The 19,607-nt window shown below is 32.6% G+C and overlaps 1 protein-coding gene across 2 annotated transcripts in view; it reads right to left on the bottom strand.

Moving 5' to 3' along the window:
• The window catches only part of LOC131851412 (uncharacterized), a 169,057-nt gene that overhangs the window by 18,070 nt on the left and 131,380 nt on the right, over nucleotides 1-19,607 (bottom strand). For both annotated transcript variants that reach the window (XM_059201917.1, XM_059201916.1), the window contains exon 3: nucleotides 4,462-4,549. In XM_059201917.1, coding sequence (XP_059057900.1) covers nucleotides 4,462-4,549 — 88 coding nt within the window. The remainder of the gene's footprint in view (nucleotides 1-4,461; nucleotides 4,550-19,607) is intronic.

The raw sequence follows: 19,607 nt of genomic DNA, 5'->3' as shown, positions 1-19,607 counted from the left end.
GCACTGCTTAGCGTAGGATATACATACAGCGTTATATAAAGTGTCTAGAATTATTATAACTCGCCAAACAATAATATTTATTCAAGCCCAAACTAACTAAATCACAGCTAGGTTGAGTGACGATATACATAGTGTTGCATAAACTTCAGCCCTTTTCGTCTGATTATTACCCATAATCAGACGACTTCAGACTTCAGACGGCTGAAGATGATGCTCAGAGGCGTGCATTGGAAGAGGCCCAAACGTAGCATTCTCATTTATCCACCCATTAACCACATAAAATCCATAACTTAGTATCAATATATGTATGCTAATGAACAATTTTGATATATTGGGGGACGGGTATTGTTAGTAATACGGATTGTTGATACCATTCTTAGTAATGTACCATCTCAGGTTGTCCACGCTGTTTCCCCTGGATCGTGTTAATTCCTGGTGAATTTACCACGATAGACTAACTGACCTGACCTCATACTCATCCTATCATCTTCCACTGGTGTCCCACCAGCGTCTACTGTTAGCGCAGGTGGCAGGACTAAAAAAATAAAAATAATCACATAAAAAAAAAATTGATGTTTGTCATGAAACCCCCATATAAACCTAACAGTTAGTAGGTAATTAATTTTTTTATTATAATTAAACAAAACACGTACATTTTGTTGTAATATTAATAAACTTTACTGGTGTTGTTTATGATGATATAAAAGTTGGTGGCACGGCTCGTTTTAAATTTAATATTGTCGCTAAATCGCGTATCTCGCTTCCGTCGCCATACATCGCTTTATGAGCTACGAATAAAAACGGAAAAGAGCTACGTTATGAATAACAACTGAAACTATTCCGTATACTCTATGGTACTTGTAGACAACTAGAGCAGAGAACCATAAACTGATAACCATAAAGCAATTATAAACTTTGTGAACATTTTAAGTAACTAGAATAAACTGAGGTACTAAAGATTCGTCTTCATGTGTATCTCAGTTTCAACAATTTAAATTGCAGGCGCTTTAGGACACCGCCTTACTTGCGATGGTCGCGGGTTCGATTCTTTGATTTGATTATTTGTATTCATGACTATGATAGTTTGTATTAAAGAAAAACTAAATATGTATATATTTGTATCAGTTATATAGTATTCATAACACAAGCTCTGTTTAGCTTGACACTAGATGGCGTGAATTGTCTATTAGTGCACTGTTTTTACTCTTTGGACGACAATTAAATTATGAATTTAATTTAAAAAAAAATGTAATACTAGTTGTAAAAACATTATAACAATTATAATTAAACATTATATGTACCCACCTAATTATTGTAATAAATTATAATGTATTAATGTTAGGTTTAGTAATAAATTTGCATGCCTACTGAGAAAAGGCATATTACAGCACTGCCGGCTAATATCATTGAGGCTTAATTATTTATGTATATTTATATCTATCTGTATAAATAAGTTATTCATTATATATATATCTCTCCATAAATGTGTAATTTATCATTATATGTGTAATGAATTACTTACATACAGTATAATTAACAAAAACGGGATTTTTTTTTAAAGTGTCGCTTTCTTAAATTGGTTGAAAAATGTCTAGATACACGACCATAGATCTCTCAAACAAAATGGACGGCTGAGATCACCCAGCTACGTTCAAACTGTCGACGACGCGCCGATTTATGTCCCATTTCTACGCAGATGGGCGAATCGTGACTTATAAATACAGTGCTTGATGGATATCCGCGAATTCTCTACCCGCAGGTTTTTGGGACACGAATAGTCATTGAATTAATCTGATTAAACACTATGAATATGGCTAGTGGCAACACAAATCACCGGAGCTAAAAGAAGAGATAAAAAACACTATGAATATCTAGATCACTGCACAGAGTAATTAAAACTAAGTTTTATAAGAGAATAGATCAAATATCAAAGCTTTTATAGTATAATTCATATGTATGTTAGTATAGATTAACTAATTAACTACTAAGACTAAGATATTTATAATCTGGGCCAATAGTAGCCTGAAATAAATAAATCTGTAATGCTTCTAAAATAGAAATCTCTGAAAGAGAAGTTTTGTTGTAGTTAAAATGTATGTACCCAAACTGTAAATATAACTGAAAAAAAAAACAGATTCATACAAATATTATTAGTGAGGCGAACCAGGATAATGTTTATACCACAATTATTTTTTAAATAATATACAGTCAACGTCAGGAATTTCCTTAGATGCGGAAACCACACGAAAAAATTAGCAATGCGAATATAGGCACTAAAATATGAACAGTAACTATGCTTTAATATGCAAATGTGTTCATTTTGCTCTAATGGGACATATTCAGAATATGTAGATATCTACGTAGCCTCAAACAGAGATTATATACTCGAATTTTACTTCATATTATATCTGCTAGAAAGTATATACGTCACAGACATTTTATATGAAATTACTCTGTAAAATACATACATTAATCTATAATGTTCAGCTGACGTCATGAAAGAAAATTGAAATTAATTGATGCAAATACTGCATTCTAATTTTAAAATCTTTGAAGACTGACTGTACTGGCATCATTTCAAGTTCTACAACAGATATTTAAATTTCGAATTCTTATTTTTTTAACACTCTCACTGCCAGCAATATATAGCATGGTTTCAGATCAGCAAGACATGGAGTCCGGCGGCGGGTGCCAATAAATCTGCTGCGGTAGGCCGTCACTTAAAATAAAAAAATATTACAGCAGGCCCTGGGGTCCGCGGCTAGTTAATAATGCTTTGAGCACGTGGGATCCGCTGTGATCCCCTAAATTCAAACAGATTTTTCTACGACTGGCTTGCTAATAAGGAAAAAAATTGTATAGTATTGGCATGCGCATATAGTGAGCTACATGTTGGAAAAAAAATCAAGTCAATCGGCAAAAATGACATTTCTGTATGGAGGGGAAAAACAATAAAATAAATTGTGACAAATCTTCATTGTTTTAACATAAAACTTCAATATGAAAATTAAAAATAGTTTTTGCTGTGTATATTGGCAACACAAGACGCACAAACGCTAGGTTCCTTGGACAAGTGAGGCATACAGTAGTTTTTTTTCATGAGTTTTTTGGCCTCTACGCTTGATTTACCTTCTTGTCGTTATAATAATATATGTTATGTTTTACACACTATAAAATAATATTCTATGGAACAAAATTGTCTCTAATCCCGAAAGTTGCGAAAGCGCAGGAAAACGACGTATTCAGCGAGCCAAGGGGGCGGCCGGCGTGGGGGCCAAGTAACTATGGCTGGCGTCACTGACAAATTCTAGAAAATTATAAGCGGCGTAATGGACAAAATGTTTTGGAGGCAGCTGGCGACACCCAGGGCCTGCTGTTCATGTTTCTTTAAAATAAAAATGGCCCTCTACACTCAAACCTTGGGGCCCGCCAGCAGCTCCCATGGCAATGAGAGTGTTAAGCTGAAGTATTGGTTTAAGTATTTTTTTCTTAATTTGTAATTAATTGTTTTACTGAGTAAATAATCACTACGTTTTACATTTTCATACCTAGTGTCACTCTAATATAATAAACGCGTAGTTGCGAAGGTTTTAAATATGCAAAATGAATTCTATCATCTTGCTATAACCACATGAGTGTCAGTTGTCGATAACAAAGTAAAGAGTATTTTTAGTAGCTACGAATATAGAAGAAAATAGGTGATCGCCATGTTTCGTGATGTATGAACGAGTTGAGTTAGCGTGACGATCGAATCGACTTGTCTCGTTTTACGTCCATTTGGAAGCAGATGGGCACTACGTGACGTGACTTGTGCCAATGTATGATAATGGATATTCAACTTTATGAATACGCGATTAGGGCGTCAGTATCGACAATGTATACTGAGATTTTACGGCTCAAACATAGAGTGTAATTTTTTTATACAGAGTGAAAACTTTTTCAGTCAGTGCCTATGGAACGATAAGCAATATTATTATTAAAACGTAACATCAGTATCATTATTTCATAGTCTGAGACTATGAAATAATGATACTGATGTTGATAAATAAAATTTTACTGTATACACATTACTATCACAAATGCTAAAGTGCTCTCAATCTTTCTATTTGTTGAACTTTTCTTAATGAAAGAAAAAATCTCTAGTTGGTTAATTCTATTTTTGTTTATTTATTTATTATTAATTGACATGAAAATCGATATTGGAATTAGATTAACACCTCGTTTCGTGACTATCTAATAGTATCTTATATTATATATATATATATAATATTATAAAAAAGAAAATTAAGATGTATGGTATCTTGTATATTTTACCTACCAATGGAAATGCAAAGGCATTTCCATTGGTAGGTAAAATATACTGCTATAAATAAATAACAGAAGATTAAGCTGTATGATCTTGTACCTTTGCCTTTCCGTTGGCAGATAAAATATACTGTTATAAATAAATATAAAACTTACCCGATGTGTCCCATACTGAGAAGTTTACTCTGTAGTCGGCCACAGTGCATGTGTAGCCATATTTTTCGAAACCGGTCGGTGTGTATGCCTGTAACAATGAAATGCTCTTTAATAAAAATAAAAATATTATACCTGAATTAGCCACACAGCGTCATCTAGTCCCAAGGTGAGCAGAGCTTGTGTTATGGGTACTAGACAGCTGATAGATCTATTTAATTTTTTTTATAAATACATACATAATATATATAGAAAACACCCATACCATTACAAACAATCATACTCACTCAATAGAAATATTTGTAACGTGCAAAGGAATCGAACCAGTAGGAAGTAAACCAGTGCAATAAATATAGTCAATTTTAACACTTAGGAAAATCAAGTAATTGAAATAGTAGAGTTGTGCATTACACATTATGCACAACTCTCCTTTAATTGTTCTTAGAGTAACATAAAAATGATTTTATTGTAGTAGGTATAGAGTGATTCTTTCTCTTTTCTTTATAGCTTCTGGAGTGGTTCTAGCGTCTTCTATATAGTGGTGTAGTCAAGTCTAAAAGAAAATAATTTGTAAGGACAATAACTATATCTTCAGTTGTGTTTCTTCTCAGACTAATTCGTCGATTTCATAATCGTAACATTATTTTTTTGTCTTTTCTTTCTGAAGAAAGGTAAAGATATAAGCCACGCAAGGCTTAAAGAAAAAGGTTAATGAGGAACGAGTACCCACGCAGACAAATTAGTTCAAAGTCTACTTAGGTACGGTAAATAAATAAATATAAAGTAATCTTATTTATTTACCTAGCTCATTTCTTAATGTGCTATTAGTTTTATTCTAGAACTCGTGTGTGATGTGCTCTTAACATTTACAGAAGAAGAGCGCAATGCACTGCAAATATATATATAACTAGCTGTCCCCGCGACTTCGTCCGCGTGGAATTTTACTCTATTTTTCTAAAATTAAAGTAGCCTAAGTTACTCCATATTACATCAGCTACCTGCCAAAAAAAGTCACGTCACAATCGGTCCCGCCATTTTCAGAGATTAGCCGGAACAAACAAGAAGATTGGACGTGGAATAAAAATTATTAGTTAGTTAAGTTAGTTACACAATGAATATAATTCCAGAACGAAATAAAATGAGTACAGCTGCATTGAGATATCATTTCGAAACTTTTCAATACAGAAGACGAAGCATTTAATGATTAATACTTTATTTCTACCTACTACTACTTTAGTACTTTACTTAATACTCTACTTTACTTTACTTCAACTAATACTTTATTTAGTTTACTTCCAAAAAAACCTTTGTAAGTTAGTTCACATTAGTAAATTCACGACATTAAAGAAATACTATAATTTTCTATTATTGCCATTTATATTAATTACGATTATTACTTTATTTACTACTATTATAATAATTACTTTATATACTATTTATTTAATTTGTTATTAATTTTTATAATTACTTAAAAATTTATAAATTTTTTGCATGCCAGATTATAGCGGATCACGAATGTGCTTTTTATGAAACAATGTATGTGACTAATTACCGTGTTCGCTTGAAAATTAGTCATCGCAATCATTCATTTATTCAATATATGCAATTATATTATATTAGGAATATTCTAGAAGCAGTGTGTGAAGGCACTTAAACTTTTCAAGCGCATGACATTACCAACTTGTATACGACAAAAGTGCAACGCTCTGCAAATATAACCCGGCTATATTGAATGTGGTCTTCGAGAGGCCCTTAAAGCAAATGGGTATCGGAAAAAGATGACGTCGAGAGTGGTTGTTAAATTTAGTTGGGTTGTAATGGAAAGGCGCTTTCTGAATGTGAAATGAGCTGATTTCTTGCTGCAGAAATAGTTGTTTTACTATATCAATTTTATGTGGAAGATCTTAAGTGGCACTTAGAGAGTAACTTGAGGGGACTACGGTCTTATTTATGTTTACTTGATGATGTTTTATGGCGTAATAAAATAAAATTCACGAACTTTAAATTACTTTTGTGGCCGTTTAGTAAATTATCATCAAAACTTATGAGTAATGGAGATATGTCTAGCTGAAGTCTAATGATATGGTTTATTGTATGATGTTCTTATTTTATTTCTATGTTGAGATAATTAAAAAAAAAACTTATTTAATTTAGAATGTTTTTTTTTTGTAAAAGTAATGCTGAAGCTGCCAGTGCTAAAGGTATATGCTGGAGAAGCACCATTGGAGGATGATAATGAAATTGGGTCAGTCAGCCCATCTAGCAAATGGCAATTTACCGCTATGGTTTTCAGGAGGGACTGCGTGGACCTCAACCTAATCTGGTACATTATTAGGAATAAATAACTAAAGAGATGTTACATATATTTGTCCGTAAATTGCTACCATCATTAAAATTAAATGTCAGAATATTAAATATAATATCGAAAAAAAAAAGAAGAATGTCGTATCAATATAAAAATAACACTACATATAACATATTATGTACATATGAAATTAAACCTATAATAAATAGTATATTTAATTAAATTTTATCAATTAAAAAAGTCAGATATATTATAACAACATTTATCGATTGATGTGACTGATTACGATCGAATAAACGATTCATATATCTACAAATGTACAATATTAATTCGGTAATTCTATCATTTACTTTGCTGCTAAGTACTTTATAATGTAAATTGAAACTAATATTATTGATACGAATAGGTAAACTGACATTTGGACTCATGCTTAAGGGTCCAACGTAATATTAATCTATTACCGCAAGGGTTTTCCCCAGGGCAGACATTTTAGATAGGGTTTAATTTACACACATAATTCATATAAATTAAACGTAACCCGAAATGTCTCTTTTATACATTTGCGACCCTCAAATTATTGACGACATTCAAAAACGGATTACATTCAAAATCTCAAAGGGAATAGAAACACGAGTGCCTTTCAAGCTTATGTGTGGTGAAAAGACTTGCTTCCACATTTGAAATAAAAAAGTGACGGTCGTGCTTTATTTGTGGAGGGAAAAAATGTAGCCAAATGTTTTTTTATGTTTCGAGCGTTTTAGGAAGTTTCAAAATGATTTTGAAAATGGAACATTCAAGGTACACTGACGTCACTACTTACAATTTGTTTTTTTTATGAATCTGCGTAATTATTTTTAAGTACGGCATATTTGCAAGCTGTTGTCTGCATAAATTAGAATCAGAGATAATTATATGGGTGTGTGTGAAAAGGATATGCGTAATGTTTTGTTAATAACTTTATGTATTATTTTTTTAGCATTATTATAAGAGAAAATATTGTCTATTTGCACTCCTTCGCCATATAACTTAACTGAGCCATACATATCGTCTCTATCCGCATATTTAAAAAAAAAAAACGAGCACTATGTTAAGTGTCATTAATATATTATATACTAGCTGTGCACTTGGTTTAACCCGCGTGAAATTTAGAGCCTATATGTTATTCTGAAGAGTAAGCAATATAACTGTAAAGTTTCATCGAAATCCCTTTAGTAGTTTTTGCGTGAAAGAGTAACAAACATCCATCCATACTCACAAATTTTCGCGTTTATAATATTAATAATAATAAGATATCTACATATTGAAACGTTCACTTTATTTATATTGCTTCAAATGGACATGTAATATTTTATACTCAAACTAGCTGATACTCGCAGGTTTGTACGCGTGGAATTTAATCTTTTTTTTTGTTAAAATAATAAAATCTAGAATAACAGTATCCTAAGATACTCCTTATAATATATATAGCTCTCTACGAGTGAAAGTCCCGTCAAAATGAGCCTAGCTGTTTCCGAGATGAACAAGAACAAACAGGCAGACAACAATTTTTAAATAATTTGATGTAAGTACCAATATAGTTTAGTGACAAGCTATTAATTTGAAATTGCAAACGGACACTTCGATTTTATATATTTATACAGTTGACCTTTGGCGGGACTTGTAAAACCGTAGGTCATTACCCTGAAATATGGCGTCGGTTTCTTTCAGTTCAAATACAGACTTGAGAAAATATATGAGGCAATTGCCCAGTTGCAGTACTTAAACCGTAATAAAGCAATATAAATCAAATGCAGAGAGACTGAGTGAAAATATTTGATGTTTACTTACATCTAAGTCTAATATTCTACGTCTAATATGTAATTACGATAAGAAAAAATATATCTATGTATTTGTATCAGTTATCTAGTACCCATAACACAAGCTTTAGGTAGCTTAACTTGGGTCTAGATGGCGCTGTGTGAATTGTCCTGAAATTATTAATATTATTACTATATTCTTAGCAATATAGAGGGGGAGGGGGGATTGCTACGCGGTTCCCTCTGGAAACTGGCATGTTAAATTATTAATTTGCAACGATCGAATTGACCTGACCTCATAGTCATCTTATCATCCTCCATTGGTGCCCCGCCAGTGTAAATCGTTAGCGCAAGCGGGTGCACCTTTCCATTATTATACTTTAAAAATATATATTAGAAATATAGGAGTTAAATTGCGTTGCATAAAAAACTTAAATAAGTCGTGTATGTATGTATATTAGCTTCTGGATTAGCAATAATTACTTTATTTTATTATATTATTATTATTATAACACTTTATTGCACCAACATATAAAGGACATGAACAAATTAAAAACAAAAAAAAAAAACTAAGTACAAAAGGCGGTCTTATCGCTAATGCAATCTCTTACAGACAACCTTTGGAAAGAGAGTATTTACAAAAAAAAAAAATTGAGTAGATGGCGCATTAGTGGAAACATAAAAATTGTATACACTTATGTAAACAATGTATGTATTTCCGGTTTTTTACGACACATCCTACTTTTTTTTATGCTTAAAAGTAAATATAACGGTGGTGTTTGTTTATCATCTCACGTTAGAATGGACTAGTGGCTTGTCTCGACTTCGTTCGGTTGCTCATAACTTTGTGCGATTTATACATAATGATATAATATAGCTTTCACTATTTTCAATTTGATATTGTGTTTAATAAGAATACATGAAAATAGAATGGTGACCCCACCAGCGCTATCAGTATACACTGTTGGCACCAGAGGATTGGATTAAATGGCGAGGTAGAGCATGAATTCAGATCAGCTCTTCGTATCCAAATTCATCATCATCATTTCAGCCTGTAAGACGTCCACTGCTGTACAAAGGCCTCCCCCAAAGATCTCCACGACGATCGGTCCTGCGCTGCTCGCATCCAGCGATTTTGATCAGATCGTAGGTCATTGTCGTCACCTTGCTGGAGGTCTTCTCACGCTGCGTCTTCCGGTGCGCGGTCGTTATCCAAATTACAGAAAATCACACAAGATGGGTTCCAATAGAGACCGAGTGGAGGTCGTTGTTCGCGCTATAGTCTGCAGTATCATGGCTAGTGTTATTTATAGGGTCACTAATCCTAATTAATAACCTCCCCCCCCTCAACTCGGTATTATTTAATTACAAAGTAATTTCAATCTAACCGTAATTTATTTCGTTTTGACGTGACCATTATGGCGGAGAGTCGTAAATTACCAGGGCTTAGTGTTGCGGCGAATTTATTTACATAATAATAAAATGTTAACCGTTAATTTGTACAGACTGTTCGTTTTTTTACCAAACTTCACTTTGTACAAAGTAATTTGCTTCACTTCTGTCTAAAATGTCTCTGTCACTTTACTGTTTATTGCAAGCAAGCTTGCTTTGAAAGCTGTATTTCAGTTAAAGAGTGAGATGGCAGTGGAATTACAGAAGTCGTCTAAGAAGGAACCTCTTTTAGAATAGCAAATATTCAAACATCACAAAAACATTGTTTTTTTTTTAATTTTCAAAAACAATCGATGTGTTTGTACAAGCAGATTGTTTTATATGCTGGGTACCTCTTTCAGAATAAGAAATATTCAAACAAATCAATGAATTTTTTTTTTAATTTAAAATCTATTAGATGACATTTCTCAAGCAGATTGCTTTACAGGCTGTTTTGATTAAATAGTGTCATATGACAGTCAAATTATTGGATACAAAGACATGATAACTGTTAAAAACAGTATGTAAGGGAATTGTTAGTAATATGGACTGATGACACCATTGCTATCAATGTACCATGTCAGGTTGACCTCCACGTGGTTCCCCCACAGAAACAAGCATGCAATACATTCATGTTCGGTATGTATCACACACGTCCTACTTTACTTTTATTTATTTGATTAGTGTCTGAGGCAATATCCGTTTTAGTCTGCAACCAGTTTGGCTCCTTTCATCAATGTCTTTGCTACGCGGTTGGGTGATTTTATTACTTTGTTTGTATAATTTTGTTTCTTTCAAAACTCCTTGTTTAACAGTGTCCCTTCCAGATCATGATGCAGCCGTTCGTTTGTGACATGTCAAAGTGCGTTGGAGCCATCGTTAACATTTCGTTCTGAAATCTTTGTATGTTTTTTATGTTGAAGTGAGAGGCAGTCCCCAATAATTGGATGACATAGGTTCAGATCGGTTTGAGTATGGTTTTGTAAACAAGAAGTTTGCTGCTCAATGACAATAATAACAATAAAATTACATTCCTAAGCGGCTAAAACGATGACTTTTGGTTTGATTTGATTTGACTTGCGACCCAACAACCAGTAGAGTTTCCTCATTTGGAATTCCATTTGTTTGCGTTTGCTAAAGACATGTTTTTGCCATGTCAATCACTTATTCAGAAGTCATATATAAAAATAATTTTCATGAATATTCCGAAGTTATGTGGACGTGTATATTTACTCAGCTGACTCGAAGTTCGCCCAATTTGCCAACATTAGAATATAATACCTAACATTCGCGGTTTCGGCTTCAAACTTCTGTACATTAGGTACTTCACAACAACATCGTAATTAATATTATGAATGTGAAAGATGAGTTTGTTTTGTTACTCTTTACGTCTTAACGGCTTAACTAATTTTCATGAAATGAATCATTTGAAATGGGGAAGGGTAAATCTTGACTAATATTATGTTACGTATGGATGGTGGTGATAGTACCTAGTGGTTGTTTAAAACTGACTATCATCACAAAGGTCATAAGTTCAAATCTGAACGACAATATTTCTTTTACTGTATTTCTGACTAACTTTTCGTTTTTGATATAGTTAATTAGGAGCAGATTAACCTAGTCAAAACGGCGAGACAGGCAAATATCTTTATTTATCATAAAATTATCCGCGTTAAAACTCGTGTAACTATGTTAATAATATGTTCTAAATGCGAAAGTTCAAAAATAACTTTCTTGTGAAGGAAACACTAATAACAAACAAATATATCCGAGAAAATCTGAAAAACGGCATCCCGCGCCATGTTTTATTCTATAGACCCCGAAGAAAAACGACCGCGTCAAGTACTGAGTTCTCTATAATGTCGAAAGACAACGCCTCTGATCACCTCATCTAGGATAATTATCGTAAAGGTATAAGTAGAATTTCAACTATAACAATGTAGTTACAAAATAGTGGTGTACATGATTGCACAGCATTGCGCGTATATTAAAATAGTTTTCACTTGGAATATTGGCAGATTGTTCCGGATTGTTCCGGATTATTCCGGATTGTTCCGGATATATGCGGAAATCATATTGAAAGTTCAGTAACTAGCAGTATATACACAGTCGGACTAAATTGTTTCACAGCATGTATGAGTTGGAAGAACATTCTATTTCATTAGTTTCAGAGTAAACGCTATTTATGGTTTGCTCTGGAACTGTATAATACTTACTTATTATCCGCGTATTCGTCCGTTTTTTTATACAACAGATAATCTCGGAGTACGAAATAACTGCACGTTAAATTTAATTATATTAGTTTTAGCAGTTTAAAATACAATAGACAGTCAGACAGATAGATAGACACATTTAAGCTTTCTCACTATTCCAGTTATATGTATAAAAAGAAAAAAAATACCAAAAATACAATGAAACCAATAATAAAGAAAAGATATTTTTTTTAAGAAAAGGTATTTTTTAACTATAATGGGACAACCCATACAGTTAAAAAAATACCTTTAAACTTTACAAAACGTAAATACAAGTTTTCCTAAAATTTGGAATATTTGGGAAAAAGTTTAATTTATTTATAATTAAGTTTCATTAGTTATTTTAAGTTAGTAGATAGAATTATTTATTTGTATCTTATGCATATACTTAAGCAATACAAAAAAGTAATACAAAGTAGTAAAAAACAATTACAATTACTAACTAACAGTAGTTATTAAAAGTTAGTATATTTTTCATACTCGTGAACAGGTGTTGCTTATGGGGATTGGTCTGTTCGGGTTACTAACACTGATAAACTATTTGCTTTTGCAATAGCATATGCTGGTGGATATTCTGTTCTTCTAAAGAAATACAACCCCGGATTGTTTAAGTGTATGGTGAATAGATTTCTTCTGTGTAAGCTCGCTACATCCTAGATCTCGCCATCATTTTCCACCAAATGATGTCAGACAATACACAAGAGAAGGGCTGAATATCGTGCCCAGTGGCGTAACTTCGGAGAGGCCTATGTTCACCTGTGGACTACAGTGGGCTGATGTTGATGATGATAACAAATACGTAAACCCAACAAGAAAAAAAGTTATTTATATTTTTTAATTAATTAGTTGTAGAGGAACTGGGAGTTAATATTAAACTGCGCTCTCTTTGTTACAAAATTAATTAACAAGTTATTATTTGAGCAAGTTTGTTTTCACAGATCTTACTACCAATTAGAGAGATTGGTGAGATCGAGACATTGTTGTGATGTACTGACATTGTACATTGACCTGTAGAAAATTAATACATACTTTAATTTCAATAATACTACTGGACAATTCACGCAACGCCATCTAGTCTTAAGCCAAGTAGAAATTCTGATATTTATTTTAAAAGAGCAACCTACAAGTTTCTTGTTCATTTTATGATGAGACACCTATTCGTATGAACAGTAGATTAAAAAATTTGCTTAATTTAAATAATAAAGGATTTTTTATTCTATTCTATTTATTGTGATATAGTGTAGTCATTCGCTGCCTCAACGATACGATGTAACTCTTTTTATAATATACTTACCCTACAAAAACTAGATTAGAATCTTATTTTTGTTCAATGCTCAAAAATTGTACAGTAACTGCATATTATGTTTAGGAGGGCAATGGTGTCTGAGAGGGGGGGGGGGGGGAAAGGGATTGTTAGTAATGTGGATTGATAACCCCATTCCTAGCAATGTAACATGTCAGGTCGACCTCCACGCGGTTCCCCCTGGAAACCATCGTTAAATTCCTGGTGAATTTGTCACGATGAGTTAACTGACCTGACCTCATGCTCATCTTATCATCCTCCACTGGTGCCCCGCCAGCGTAAACCGTTAGCGCAGGCGAGTACACCATTCCATTATCATCCACAAAAAAAAAAGGTGTCTGAGATACAGGCTTGGCCTAGTTTAGACACTACTGCACTGGACTTGTTGTTAAATAGTTTTTAAGGACTACTTGCATTATATTTGCCTACATATAAAGTAGTAGTGGGTACTATACTAAACTTATATAAGTCAATTTTTTGCACAATAAATTTATTATTATTATTGTATGTCTTATTTTCACAGCTTTTGCTGCTTATTATTATTATTATTATGTACAATTTCATGATTAAATGTCAAGCAAAATTGCAGTGCTACAGATCTAAAACAGCTTGTAATAGCCCAACCCTTCAATAAAAAAATACATAGATGGCTTCCCATTTAACAGCTGTAGATTACATGCCAACAAAAAGGCTAATCACAGACACATACGGTAAAAGGAACCGAACAGGAAATGAACTGAAATTGCCAAACCGCTATTCCGTACCACTCAGCAGTAAGGCCTATTTTTCTTCACCAGATTTGTATTAAAACTTGTCAACTACTCCGTAACTTACTTTACTAACTTTATTGCTTAGTATTTACTAAGCAATAAAGTCTATTTTACTAGAGCCATCACGCAAAGTGGGTTTGAAATTACAACATGGTTTTTAGTTAGCAAAGCTAGATTATATTTGTTAAGGCAATCAACAGATACCGCTGTTGTACAGAATAATGACAAGTGAGAAAAACTGTACCACAATTATGTGAAAATATTCAGCTATTTTCTTGTTTTTAATATAAGCAATGCTTCAGTTTATTAATTTATTTTTCAACTATGTGTTCGTAGAATCATTTAGTTACTGTTTTTATTGGATTATTGAGGAGTTCTTAGAAAAAGAAAATTCTACAGGGAATCGATATCATAGCTACCAGTTTATCCTTATTAATGTTATAAATGCGAAAATGTATATCTAATGATTATAATATTGATCATTGGGCATACCGCACCTTTTTTAAATAATAATTATATTTTTTTATCTTTACATTTTCAATTCTTTTTCCTTTGTTCTATTATAATTGGCAGTTTTGAAATATATATCTTTTACCATCAACGACCTTAGTTCATCAGAGGATCCTCTTCATTGTATCTTTTGGTGATAGAGCTCGTCGCATTTATTTTCCATCTGCTAAGGTTTTTGTCTGTACGATAACATTGTATAATGGATTGCTGTGTAGCCGTTTTTAAAATGACTACTGATAGATGTACTTATTTTTTTTCTAAATACATACGTAATATACATAGAAAGCACCAAGACCAATCATACTCATGAATACAAATAATTTTAAAACATTTTTCTAATACGAATTAAATAAGTATGCGTTCACTGTACTATAACATAAAATACGTGTAGGGTTAGTAGTTCGGTTCCTGGAAGGAACTCTATGGGTGGCGTCCATTCATGCTTACTCGGCTGTTTGATGTTTGTTAAAAGATTTCCAGTGAAATGCTTATTGGAAGATGTATCTATCAATCTCATAGAAACAAGAAATTCTACGTAACAACTTGCCTATCCTTAGAAATACTTTAGAAACAATTTACATCAAAACTATTTCATTACATATGTTTGTATCTGTAGTGTATTTATAGTCTGTATTTAAGATATTGAGGTGGTGGGTAGATTTGTACATTGTTAAGCTAAGTTGGGAATAAAGTACCTAATATATCCCCTCCGATCGATCCCCCGTCCTATTCAAATGGGGATCGAAATTACAACGGCCTGAGATGAGGGTCAATAAAACAGCATTAGAGTAGTTCAAAGATAAAATACTAGATGAACAGTCAGTTTTCCTTTAGCTTTCATTCGGTTATCTTCCCTAAAATCTTATTAATAACTAATAATATTATAAATGCTAAAGTTTGTGAGTATGAATGGATAGCTGGATGTTTCACGGAAAACTGTAGAACGGATTTTGATGTTACTTTACAATACGATACCAAAAGATATATTGGAATTACCCTTAAATAAATTCAAAACATCTGTTAAATCATATTTACTGAGCAAGGCCTATTACTCACTAAACGATTACTTGAATGACGAGCGTGAATGGCAATAGTTTTCAAGTTCGGGATTTTCATTTAATGTTAGACATAGATACCTATATAAATACCTATGCATTATAAATAAACTGGATTAAAAAAAAAGTAATTCAATTAAGTTTCTTGCCAGTTCTTCTCAATTTGATCTATATACCGAACTGGACTAGAAAAAAATATAATGTAAAAACTTGACGTTCATAAGCGGCTAAAATGTCCTACATGAATAAATGATTTTTTAATTTGAATTTGAATATAGCTTATACATCAGAAAGGCAAAGGCTATAAATTTCATGAGGGTGATACCGATGGCATGGTATAGTAGTAAATATAACAGAAACATTAATAACAGCCAATTATTGTCCGACTACTAGAAAAGGTATAGTTTCGGAGATACACTTTAAATAAAGTTATCTGCGTCTTTGTATAAACCTGTCTTACCTTCTCATTTATTTCTGACGCCACGTGGCTTGCTTTTGTACGTTGTACTCAGGTTCGTTGTAATACCTATTTAGTTAGCAAGAAGCAAGAAATAATACCAGGAGGTTAGTGACGAGGTATTTGAATCCAGTATAGTTTGTGTTATTATTACGAATTATCATCTGTACTGCTCATTATCAATAATCCGAAAGAATATAAACTGTATAGGATAACATATAAGGTTTAAAATTTAATGAATCTTAAAAAGTAACTTTTATATACCCAGTGCAGTAGGAGTCAACTTTGAAAGGTCCTTTTCCTAATTGTTAGGTTAGCAAGTTTCTAACTTCAGTTCAATCTGAAGCAAACAAAATCTAGAATCTATTTAACCAATAAGTTCCCTTAAAATCAAGTTACTAAGTGAAATTTGATTATTTCCGGACTCCTTTCATTATCTACTTCGAATAGGGCCCTTGCCACAGACTATATTTAATACAGAATGTAAACTCACTATTGAGCACTTGTCTAATTATAAAAAAGTAAAATATTCCACATATTTTATTTTCGTCGCTATCTAGTGGTTTATAGGAGGTTATTACTTTAAATCTGACCGACAAAAATAATAGTTTCTATTATATTATTTATTTTATAACTAAAATAGCAATTTATAAATATAATTTATTAAAGAAAAATACATGTGTCGCAGCAAGCAAGAAAGGCACAGATCAGAATATTTTCATTAGAGACGGAATAGAGTAAGTTGGTGTATAGTCGCGCAGAAAGCGCTACAAATATTAATTGATATATAAACTTGTTGATCGTCACCAGATTCAAATTTACGGCTTTTGAGCTCAAAACCAGAGTAGCAAACAGCTAAGCAACAACGCGTACTCTATTAAAAAACATAAAACGTAAACGTAAAACACCAAAGGTGTACATGGAATTGAAGTAAAAAGTTTTCTTCGTAAATTATCTTCGCATCGTAACTTGAAAATGAATCTAGAAACTTCTGCAGACATTGTATTTTGTCCCTTTTGTTTTGCTTTCCTTTTAAATATCTCTCTCGTTAGAGTGTAGAGCTGTTATACTTCTAATTTTGTAACAGGACATACTACTTACTACACCAATCGGTACTCGTTACTACAGTATAGTACCAGTTACTTTTATTAAAATGGACATCGTGTCAGCTGAACTGGCTTATTTTTATGTCTGTTTATGTTCTTATATTTTTGACTGTAAGAGGCAAAATGTCGTCAAAAAATATTAAGATGGTACCTACAATATCTGGGCAACTAAATAACTGTAGTGGTTAAGTAACAGGTAACTAAATTAACTTAACAGTTCCGAAGTAACGATATGGTACTTTATTATCAATGCCGTACCTGTTACTCAGTATTCGATAATTACGATTAGCAACATCTCTACTCGAGAGGGTCAAGAGTTCGAGATATTACTGAAAAGTTTGCAGCTCCGTCAAATTATGATAATTTGTCGACTTCCAAAGAGATAATTGTGTTACTGCTTTGATGTAGATTTTGTAGACGGATTGTCAGAATTAGCATAAAATTGCAATTGCTTGTAGATCTTCGTGGGCTAATAGGTTTTACTGTGTTATAGTTCGGAATCCCCGTGTAGTGGTTTGAGTTCTATGTAGATCAAAAAACGTGTGTACGCAAAAAAAAATTTTTTTTTCTACGTTACTCTTATTCATATTTTCTTTTTTTTTCTTTTTGATGATCCTTACCACTCAGTTAAAATTATATCAAGTTATACTGTGAACTATTTACATTGTTTTTATTATACACACACCGCACAGACAATCACTAATAATATTGCTCCTTTTTATTTTATATTTATTTTAATTATTATTTTCACGTACCCTCAAATGGGTTAAAGCTGAAAATCAGTGTTTTGTTCCCTGAACAATGTTCCACGCTGAGCTTCGACCTTTTTGTATTGCTACAGATCACACATAATAACACAATTTTATAAATCTTATGTTGTATTATGTATTGTCTATTCTTATGAACATGTTGTGTGTGATTAGTAACAAACAAATAAACGATATATCTATCAAATTACACTATAATGCCAACCACTTGCAACATCCGTTTGCATACCGTAAAGCCGCACAGGTGTGAATATACATACTAGAGTAGAGAGATGCAGGTTTGGTTCTCGTTAGACACCACCGCATACGTACGTGTTATCCTATCCATATTATTACAATATAACATTTTTTTATCGTGTGGAAAGATCTAATGCCTCTAGATAGTTAGTTTACTATATAAATTAAATCTAAATTTAATTTATATAGTAATCTAGCTGTACCCGCGATTTGTCCGCGTGGAATTTAACTGTAATTTTCTAAAATAAAAGTAGCCTAAGTTACTCCAAATTACATCAGCGACCTGTCAAAAAAAGTCCGTCAAAATTGGTCCAACCATTTCAGAGATTAGGCGGAACAAACAGACAGACAGACAAGCACACAAAAATTGTAAAAACTGTTATTTTGGCGTATATACCGTATTTATATTCATATGCATGTAGTAAGAAACAGTTATTTCAATATTACAAACAGATACTCCAATTTTATTTATATAGATTAATGTTTGCCGGGACAGCTAGTAATATCAGCTACCTTACATACAACATAATTTTTAGGTAATTTGACTTGCATAGATAACTTATTATATACTTTTTAAATATTGCATTGTTTAACAATTGTAGCAGGTGTAGTTTTCGTACGAAGCTAAGTGTTTTAGGTTGGCAACCCTGATATCGCCAGCGTCGCGATGTCGACCCATTTCAGCGCCAATGTGTCGAAGATTTACAACAATCCGCGTCAGTTCGCTTGAATCCGAATCGCATTTTACTAATCGTATATATCCATACTGTGAATGTATATATGTCTATTTGTACTACTTACTTTTTCATGATTATATAGCTTAACTCTGTAGTAATAAGAACTAATAACACCGTTATTCGGTTAGATTGTCCTCCACGCGGTTCTACTTGGTTACCATTGTGATAAATTCTGCTTGAATATTATTATCATGATGGACTAACTGAAGTGACCTCTTGCTTATCCTATATTCTTTACTGCCAGCGTAAACTAATAGCGCGTACAGTTTACGCTTTCGATTATCAGCCATTAAAAGAAGGATTTATTTATTTTTATTATCCACTTTTCATTAATTGAAGAGTCTGACGTTGTATGGGCATGTAATGCGTAGAAATGAAGATAATATTTTAAGGATAGTGTTACATATGAATGTGGATGGTTAT

This window comes from Achroia grisella, unplaced genomic scaffold (genome assembly GCF_030625045.1).
Source record: "Achroia grisella isolate CSIRO2021 unplaced genomic scaffold, CSIRO_AGI_Agris_v1 utg782, whole genome shotgun sequence".
Lineage (NCBI taxonomy): Eukaryota > Metazoa > Arthropoda > Insecta > Lepidoptera > Pyralidae > Achroia > Achroia grisella.
Note: the sequence above shows the minus strand (reverse complement) of the source record. Positions and strands in the feature narration are given on the sequence as shown.